General features: G+C 36.9%; 2 protein-coding genes across 2 annotated transcripts; one reads left to right on the plus strand and one right to left on the minus strand.

The window, feature by feature from the left end:
- Positions 1–280: 280 nt before the first annotated feature.
- On the minus strand, positions 281–628 carry LOC145766707 (uncharacterized). Its single transcript, XM_082578416.1, has one exon. It carries the CDS (start codon positions 626–628, stop codon positions 281–283), a length of 348 nt encoding a protein of 115 aa, XP_082434542.1.
- Positions 629–2052: 1424 nt separating this feature from the next.
- On the plus strand, positions 2053–4773 carry LOC145766014 (uncharacterized). The gene is made up of 2 exons (XM_082577667.1): positions 2053–2945; positions 3024–4773. Exons 1-2 carry the CDS (start codon positions 2154–2156, stop codon positions 3474–3476), a joined length of 1245 nt encoding a protein of 414 aa, XP_082433793.1. The 5' UTR covers positions 2053–2153; the 3' UTR covers positions 3477–4773.
- The last annotated feature ends 5463 nt before the right edge of the window (positions 4774–10236 follow it).

Genomic DNA, 10236 nt, shown 5'->3' on the forward strand with positions numbered 1-10236 from the left:
GTGTTTGGCAAGAAAAGTTGTTGAAATGTGCAAAAGTTCAAAAAACATTTTGCTGCTGGCATTTGCATAGGAGCACAATGACAATGAGTTATCATTAACAATGTCTGGTAGCTCTGGCTTTCCGTATCTATTACCAGACCTGTTTGTAACCTGGCCATCAAAACTTGCATTTAAACGAAGCGGAGTTCCAGCCAAAGCTTTCTTTTCATCCATAGTGACTTGTTTGTCCCATAGAGCTAAGGGGATTAGCTCCCCAGTTACCGTGTGTCTTCTTCCTGTTTTACGTCTCATTTCCTAGAATCAGGGTAGTATGGGGTCTGACAAGGCACATCCTCAGTCTCCATTCATCATGATCTAGGGGACTAGTGTTGCTCATCTGCCGCTTCCTGTCATTGTTTACGGTATCACTCCATGTCTTCCTGGGACGTCCAGGCTTCTTTGTACTAGCTACTGGCACATCTCGGCATTGATTTATGCATCCGCTGCTCCTTTCAACATGTCCAAACCAGCGGAGACAGTTGAATCGGAGGACATCTTCAATCTTTCGCAAGCCCAGCCTGGCGAGTAGTGTGTCTGAGCTAGTGTACTGGTTTTCTTGTGATCTGATGTTGCAGATCCACCGTAACATTGCGTGCCTAATGTGTGCCTACCTTACCTAAAACTTTTAAAGTAGCAACACTGATAGTTTTGTCTATTGCAGCATAGCTTTTGATGTTACTCACCAGTTGCAAATCTTTTCATGCAGCAATTGGACAGTTGAACCACCATCCATTAAATAGAAAAGTGCAAAAGTCAACAAATCGCTTTATATATTTTTTATTTGTGACTTGAAAATGATTCCTTGTGGTAGAAAGTCTTGCAGCATTCCTATCTTATAGCAATAGAGCTGCTTTCCCATCCAACAACTCAAAGCAGAAAAATGGAAGGACTTATAAATTTTGAGAGAGATATGCAAAATCATCAGAGGGGTGATTACAAAGAAGTTTTACACCTGATGGCGGTGTACAACTGTACATTGGCATCAACAGTGGACAGTACAACTTCATGACATGTGGTGCAATCCATTGAGCAAGGTTGATGGGAAAGCAGCTGTAAAAGCAGAAAATGTGTATGTAGATCAGTTTTGTAATTTCAATATATTATGTATTATGTAGAACGTCAGTCAGCTGGTTACTTGAAAAGGGCTAACAGGAGTCGAGTATGACCGATAATGTTTGTAATTTTTATTTTATTTTCATGTTCATATATATGTTCATACATATGTTAAATGCCGTGTTGTTGTTTGGTTGTATTGATCTATGGTTCAAAAATATCACCTCTTTACCAAACTTGTATTCCTGAAGCAGCGTGAAACGAGATTAACTGCAGGAACCCATACTTGCATTTTGAGTTTGCTAGACGTTTCTGATTAGTACGGTGTCTCAGCAGACGTGTATATTCAGATTAAAAAGCAACAAATCAATTAATGGCACCTTCATCTCTATTTTCTTAAGTGCAGGAAGCTAATTTTTATATTTTTGTTTGTTTAAAAAATGAAAATAGAAATTCATATCATGGCAAATGAAATTGCTACTGTATTAAAAAAAAATCGTTTTAATAGTGAGACATAATCAAGTCTCATCTTTATTTTATTAAATACAAAAACAATATTTATAATATATTTTTTGTTTAAAAAAAGATAATTAAAATTGCCACCATGACAAATGAAATTAATAACGTATTAAAAAGGGAACAAGTCTTTTAGGCGCAGGTCAAATAGGCGCGCACACTGTGACATCAGTATATTTAGGTGCAGAGCACTGTGGCGCTCGTTCATATAGGTGCTGTTTTTAGTAAAGTCTGCAGATTGTATCAGCTTGGCAGGTAGTGCAATTCTTGCGAGTACGTGTGAGACAACATTCTACTAGTGTACTACATGAATACATATCTATAGGGCATATGAACTCTGGCTTTGCTCGACTTTGCTCTGACTTTGGTCGTTATTAAACTGCTCTTTTTCACTTTAGTTTGTGTTGTCAATTCGCTAGTTACATGTATTAACTTTTCAGGTTAGGTATTGTAGTCTAGCAGGTTTTGTAACTACAGTATTAGATACTAATTTTTGTTTTGTAAAGATTTGCCAATTAAAAACATTTCCTCCTTGCTTATTGAATATGAATCAACATGAAAACATTTCTGTGAAAGTTGAAATTCCTGAAACCATTGAACTGTTTCAACTCAACAAGGAAGAAGACGTGACGTTATCACATGAAAACTTCAACTCCAAGACATTTGTGGACGTTACTCCACAAACTTGTGATGGATCTTACAAATGCACATATTGTGAAATGAATTTCAAATTTAAGTGTAAATTGAATAGCCATCAACGTATTCACACTGGTGACAAACCATATAAATGTAAAATATGTTATAAACGTTTTTCATGTTTTATCAATTTAGATTGTCATAAGCGAATTCACGCCAGTGAAAAAACATATCGGAATAATGCATGTTATAAATCATTTTCAAGTTCTTATAATTGGAATGCTAATAAGAGAATTCACCCTGGCGAAAAACCATACAAATGTAATGCACACAACAAATCATTTTCAGATTCTAGTCGTTTGAATGTGTATAAAAGAATTCAGACTGTTTACAAACCATACAAATGTAATGTATGTGACAAGTCGTTTTCAACTCGTAGTAGTTTGATTCGTCACAAACGAACTCACACTGGCGAAAAACCATACAAATGTACTGTATGTGACAAATCATTTTCTGATTCTAGTTATTTATATGTTCATGAAAGAATTCACACTGGTGAAAAACCATACATATGTAATGCATGTGACAAGTCGTTTTCAACTCGTAGTCATTTGGTTCGTCACACTCGAACTCACACTGGCGAAAAACCGTATAAATGTAATGTATGTGGCAAATCATTTTCTGATTCTAGTTATTTGAATGTTCATAAGAAAATTCACACTGGTGAAAAACTGTACAAGTGTAATGTATGTTTCAGGTCTTTTTTATGTCTTAGTCAGTTGATTTATCACGGACGAACCCACACTGGAGAAAAACCATACAAGTGTAACGCATGTGACAAATCATACAGATCTAGTGGTGATTTGATTCGTCACAAACGAATTCACACTGGTGGAAAACCATACAAATGTAATGTATGTAACAAGTTATTTTCAACTTCTAGTAATTTAAATGATCATAAGAGAGTTCACACTGGTGAAAAACCATATAAATGTAATCAATGTAACAAGTCATTTTCAACTTCTAGTGCTTTGAAGCGTCATATAAGAATTCATACTGGTGAAAAACCATATAAATGTAATGTATGTAACAAGTCATTTTCAGCTTCTAGTAATTTGAATGTTCATAGCAGAATTCACACTGGTGAAAAACCATATGTATGTAGTGTATGTGGCAACTCATTTTCCTCTTCTAGTAATTTGAATAGTCACAGAAGAATTCACACTCGTTAAAAACACATAAATATAATGTTTGTTTTAAGTCGTTTACACAATTTGTTCACCTGACCACTCATAAACCATTTCACACTTGAAGCATATGATGAAAATATAGTTGCTACTTTCCAGAACCTTGACTGTCTTAGGTTTAATAAACCTTAACTTTAACAGTGTCCTTAACTTGAGTTATCCTTAATTTATATAGAGAAATAGCACTTATATTTGCTCTGCTTGGATTTTTTTTATCATAACCATCATTTGTGATGTTAGTGATTAACCATTTTCATAATTTGTCAATCTGCCACCCATAAACTATTTTACACCTGTGTAAAATGTATAAATGTGATAGCCTATATATGAGTTAAAAATCGTTTTCATTTGAATCATCTAACTGGCAAATTCAAAAAAGAAAAACGTATAAAAGAAAAACGTTGAAATGTGATATTTTTGGCTAGGCCTAATAGCCTAATCATTTTCACAATTGGACTACTTTAAAAATACCCTTTTCATTGACGAAAATTGTATAAAACATAAGGGTCGCAATTTTCGTGCTGCTGTTTTTTGAATATAGTGATGGTCGAAAACAAGAAAGTCGTAAGTGACATTTTGAGAAATTCCCTCTTTTGCATTTTCAAAACCTATGCACTTATGGCTATCTACTACTATTTTACTTCTATAGTTACTGATATTCATGCTCAAAGTAAAAGCATTAAATTGATTTTTTGGCCTTTTACTTCAAAATGTAAAAATGCACTGACGACTTTTTTGTTTTCGACTTTATTATAGTCAAAAATTTCATACTACTTTAAAGCTTTCCCAGTATAATGTGTGTATGGTCGACGTAGCGATACAGAAGTTACTGTGGTCAAGAAGTTACCACCGCTTGTGAATTGAGTATAAGCGAAAGTTTTATTTTTGTTGGAAAACGTCAGTCTTAACTCTTAAACAAATCTTTGTCAAAGAAGGAATGGAATTTGTTGTGTGCGATATTTGAGCACTTGCTGGTACAATTGGAGCATAGTTTGCAAAGGTACTGCACAGTAGATACTCAGGATATCCATTCTTGACTTCATTTGCCTTGATGAACCGAAGCTTGTGATATTTTTTATTGTAATTTAGTAGCATTAAAATATTGTTTTTGTAGCAATGCAGAGAAATCATCAACTCATGAAGCGTCTGTTTCGGCTACTGTTGTAATTAATTCATTTTGGTAGTAGGCTAGTAAAGCAATGTTTGAACATTGTCTTCTATTTTACAGTTAGATGTTGACGACTTTACGTGATGTTTAACTCGACCAGAAATAAAAAATTATTTCAAACCTTTCGTGCACATCATTAGAAAATCTGTGCAAAACAACCACCCGGAATGTGCATTAGGCTGTGCCAAAAAATTGCGAGGTTCAAGGATTTTTTCCTAACTTTCGGAAAAGTTGTAGTGGACTTTTACAAACACAAACGTGAAAAAAAATTGAAAATAATGGCGTCACACGGTCGCGCTGGGCGTTTCTATGGTTACCAGTACCCATTTTCATAAAAGTTGTTATATTTCGAAAACCACTGGAGATAAAAAAAAAATGAACGTCACATCAAAACTGCAGAAGTGACATGTTTGTTAGGGTGGATCGTTTTTCAACTTTTTTTTCTTAGTTGCTTATTAATAGTGCGGAAAAGTTGTGCACTGACATTGCACAACACAAAAAAAATGTTTCAAAAATTTTAATATCTTGGGTGCCCCAATGAAGTTGAAATGTTGGAAAAAGTGGAAAATTTCCAAAAAATTTATTTTTTGTTTTAGTTTTTAATCGCTTTTTAAGAGCGCGGAAAAGTTGTGCACTGACATTGTAAGCACAACACAAAAAAAATTTCAAAAATTTTAATATCTTGGGTTGCCCCAAAGAAGTTGAAATATTGGAAAAAGTGAAAAATTTCCAAAAATTTTATTTTTTGTTTTAGTTTTTAATCGCTTTTTAAGAGCGCGGAAAAGTTGTGCACTGACATTGTAAGCACAACACAAAAAAATTCAAACATTTTAATATCTTGGGGTGCCCCAAAGAAGTTGAAATATTTAAAAAAGTATAAAACTTTCCAAAAATTTCATTTTTTGTTTTTAGTTTTTAACCGCTTCAGAAAATTTCCGAAAATCAATATTTACTTCGCATTGCTGATGTCATGGTTGTCTGTATCCTGTTTAATAACATGAACATTCACCAAAGTTTGCTTCCTTCCCCTTAGTGCGGGCCTTTTGTGTGTTATGTGTAGGCAACACAGCACACACGTGACTTACTGCAGTTTTCAAGCTGTATCTCTCTCACGCAGCTACACGGATTGCAAATCGATCTCATGACGACGACCATAGGCGCCTAACTATTTTTTTGACCGTGGGGCTGAAAGCGTGTTTCATCAGCAACAACGTAAATTCAGCAAAATGTTACGCAGATGGATGACGTAATTATGTCGTCACACTAGGATTGCTTTTATTGCCACATTCGGAGTTATCGCTACGTTCGACCTACCGTTAATTATTATGAACAAAACTCGACCAAAGCACATGCCATGCGTCTGTGTTGGCTAGGGGTTGATGGACTGCGACTCTTTGAGCCAAGCACAACATAAAGTTTAGCAACGAACTAGATTTATTAGCATGAAACAAGAGACGAAAAGGTATAGGGAAGGTCTAGTTAGTTGAGCCAGAAATCGATTTTTCTGCAATAAAAATTTAACGACAAACTTTACCAAAAATCCGAATCCATCATGATAAATTTCAGTCTTATGCGGTTCTTGTGAACAAGTTTGTGTTTGCGACTGACCCCGATTTATATCATTTATCGGCATATTAAAATTGAAATTTAGCCGGCTCAAATGATACCCTAAATTTCACGGTTGAGCCACCCGTTGTTCACGGTTGATCCACCATTATTTCACTTTGAAAAGATATCCCAAAACAGAGCTCAATCTGCATCAAACACAATAAACTCTTCTCTTGAACATCTTGCAAATAAACAATCAAAAAAAGTTTAAACTGTGTATTGTGTCTAGTGTCTTAAAATGAAAGAACAGTGAACACTGAACGAACAGAAATTTATATTTCTGAAAACACTGAGAATCATTGAATAGGAAACTTTGCACGAAGGTGCTTTTACCTTTCTGAAACGATTTCGCGAACTTTGTGAAGAAAACGAACATTAGCAACCAGTGGCGTTGCTATCGAGAAAAATATAAGGGGGGGAGTGCTAAAAAAATTACCCTCAAACTGGCGCTTTACAGAAAAAACTACTCTTATGGAAGTTTAAGGGGGGTAGTGGACCGCCCCCGGCTAAGACACCAGTTCTACGCATCAATTACAGTACAGTACAACAAAATTAGGGCAGTACGTAAGGACCATCGGCTCATAAACTACATTCCTTATGATAAAGGCATGGCTCAACCGTGAACATTGCAAGTGGCTCAACTGTTAACATCGCCGCCATTTTCAAAATTCATGAAAAATTGCCAAGAACCAACTGGCTAATCAAGCAACGAGAACTACTAAAACAAAGAGTAAGTTACCCTCACCTATCCCAGTATTTCCATTAAGACAACGATGAAACATCGTAGGAAAAAATAACACATTTCCTATTTTTCTCAAAACTACTTTTACCTACCATTTTACATTTAACTGATTCACAATTTTTCTGTATGTAGAAAATCCCTAAAACTACATGTGCTGATGGACTTCAAGTTTTTCCATATTTTCGTTATGAAACGGTTGACTAATCATGCACGACGTTGCGATAAAACCGGATGGATCAACCGTTACCCGGCTCAACTAACCAAACCTTCCCCCTGTAAATGGAATGAAAATACTAACTTTATCATTTGCTTGAAAATATACCTGTTGAAAGTAAAATCATTTATATTTACATCAATTCAACAGCACATCACCTTGAATAAATTTAAAAGTTGCTGACATCCGTAAACAGCCCCTGAAAAATAGTTCCGGGGAGACGTTTAATTAAGTTTTCGACTTGACATTGCTCCCTTTTCTCTACAATATCGCAACTTATGATTGACCTGCTTTCAATTCACTATAAAACGCCCGTTTTCATGTTGCAGATGAAACAAAAAATGCGCATATTCCCGCATTTGATCTGGTTTGTATGGCAACGGTCGTGTGTGCGCCATGCAGTTTGTGCGAGTCCGTTGCTGCGTTGATTATGCCGCGTGTGCGCAATGCGGTTTGTACCAGCCCTTGTTGCGTTGGTTAGTCACTTAGTCAGTGGTTACCTCGAGCCCAAACTTCAAGTTCATTTTCACAGCGAGCGATTTACTGCCGTGACAATTCACTGCAGAGGTTTCGACTTTCGAAAGCGACATCGAGTCTGTTTGCAAGCGCATTACGCTAAACGCACGCTGCGTCTACGTAGCAAATTATGTTGTTTTTGGGTGCATTTGACATCTGATGACATTGAATCGACGCAAAATGGTAGATTTTTGCTATGTCCCAGGAAGCAAAATCAGTCATTTTTACATTGATTCAACGTCTGCAGACGTTAAATCAATGTAAAAATGACAGATTTTTTTTGTCTGGAGTAGGATTGTAGCATCACTACTCGTTCTAGTGAATATTTATCGCGATGCTGTTGCGGTTTGCTTTTAAAAAATGTTTTCCTGCTGGCGATTGCTAGTTCATCTATTGTTTTATGTATCAATACAGCATAAAAAGTTGCTCCCACGCATAAATATGCGTGGGGGCCTGGCCCCCACGGCTTAGGCGCTTATGACGACGACCATGACTCTAATTTCGTCCCACCATACTAGACCACCAGACCTGTGGCGATGCGTTCGATGGCACTTTTGTGGGATCGCTATGCCATCTCTGATCGAGCAGCGGCCGCTGTAGCGTCTGCTGCATTGCACGACGTAGGTAGGCTTATGGTAATGGTTAGTGCTGATAGAACTGGTATTATTGATAGAAACAAAGTTCGGAGATCAAGAAGTAGAAATCGAAAAGAATTGCAAGAGTCCAAGTCGGACGTTTTAGGCTACGGGAACGTTCAAATATTACGTAACGCTTTTTCCCCGAATTTTTGACCCCCCCCCTCCCCCATGTAACGCCAACGTAACGCTTTTTTCAATCCCCCCTCCCCCATGTAACGCTTTTTCACTACGAATTCAGCACAAAAAACTACCATTCCGTACTCGAAAGCGTTACGTAACGTTTTGCTTGAACCCCCTCCCCCCCGATGTGACGCTAACGTAGCGCTTTGCATAAACCCCCCCCTCCCCCTCGAAGGCGTTACGTAATATTTGAACGTTCCCTACACGGTTTGTATTTTGATGGCAGAAAAGACAAGACATTAAAGATTGAAGTAGACGATCATGGGGTGTCTCATAGAAGATCTGTTGTTGAAGAGCATGTGTGTATTATTATCGCCGAACCTGGATCTCAGTATTTTGGCCAGGTAAGTCCAACTGCGGGAACAGCCAGAAGCATTGCCGACTCCATAATATCAGCAGTTCATGACAGAGGAATAGACACCAGCTTAATAACAGCCGTGGGGTGTGATAGTCTGTAGTAAATACGGGTCATGCAGGCGGTGTTTTCCGACTGGTGGAATTAGAGTTTCGAAAACCGCTGCAATGGTTGGTATGTCAACTTCACGCAAACGAATTACCCCTGCGGCATCTTTTTGAGGTTTTGGATGGCAGTAGGGGAGATGTGGGACCAATGATACCAGGGGACCAATACAACACAGCTCGTTTTTGATCCCTACTAAAAATTAACTTTTTTTATAGTTATTGGAACGAGATTACATAAGCCTTCTTTGCCATGAGGTTTGAAAGTTAGGTTGTTGCAAACGCAGAAATGAGAAACAAAAGTATGTTTTTGGCAAGCAAAAGTAAAAAGTAGTACTTCTGGAAAACTTTCAATATTATGTTCAAGTGTTTATTATAGCAAATGCTAAGTTTTTCATGTACTAGGTAAAAAGGTATTCTACAAGATTGGTAGGCTTTATGAGAGATAATAAGTCGAGTTTTGTGAAACCATCGTTTAATTCAAAGTTTTTGAGGGGGAGCTTTGAGACACTGTCAATTGAAACCATGTCTCAAAGGTCCCTGTCTAAATTTGAAAGTATTTTTTACAGAAAATGCCTATGTTAAAGCAATCCGAAGGCTTAAAAAGGAATTTTTCAAATGAAGCTTCAAATAATGCTTTGCATGACATTGTTTAATATAACTTATCTGTGAGAAAAGCTGCCAAAAAACATAAATTTGATCATACCACTCTTGGCAGATACTTGAAGGATGGTTGAAAAATGAGCCATTTTCTGAAGTGTTTTCACACTTCATTAAATTTCTGAATTTCTCCAAATCAATCTAGGTATTTCTGGAAACGTACAATGTGAGAATTCTGTAACTTCTGATGAGCATCACCAAACAAGAGAAACTGAGCCTTGTACCTCAGCTTCCTTACAAAAAAATGATTCGATTTTGTTATCTTCAATACGGCCATATCCAAAAGCAGTTGCAAAGGGAAGAAAGAGAAAATCACCAAAACGTAAATCAGCTGTGAAAATCTTCAGAATCTAGCACAAGCAGTGTTGTGAAAGTTCATCTAGAAACTGACGTTGAGAGTGTTTGCACCGATACCAGTGATGTTTCATGTGAAGAAAATGCATTGCAAAACATACTTCCTGATTGTCTTTCTACTGGAACCTATGTAGTGGCCAAAGTTCATGCAAATGCAGATGGTAAATTTAAACATTTCATCGGCCGGCTTGCACATGGACCTGATC

This window comes from Aplidium turbinatum, chromosome 3 (assembly GCF_918807975.1).
Source record: "Aplidium turbinatum chromosome 3, kaAplTurb1.1, whole genome shotgun sequence".
In the NCBI taxonomy this organism is placed as follows: domain Eukaryota; kingdom Metazoa; phylum Chordata; class Ascidiacea; order Aplousobranchia; family Polyclinidae; genus Aplidium; species Aplidium turbinatum.

What these genes read in the sequence shown, in the direction of transcription:
- LOC145766014 (XM_082577667.1), top strand. Translation starts at nt 2,154, where the DNA reads ATGAATCAACATGAAAACATTTCTGTGAAAGTTGAAATTCCTGAAACC. An exon ending in CTGATTCTAGTTATTTGAAT is followed by an intron (nt 2,946 to 3,023) that starts GTTCATAAGAAA and finishes TGTCTTAGTCAG; the next exon opens with TTGATTTATCACGGACGAAC.
- LOC145766707 (XM_082578416.1), bottom strand. Translation starts at nt 628, where the DNA reads ATGTTACGGTGGATCTGCAACATCAGATCACAAGAAAACCAGTACACT.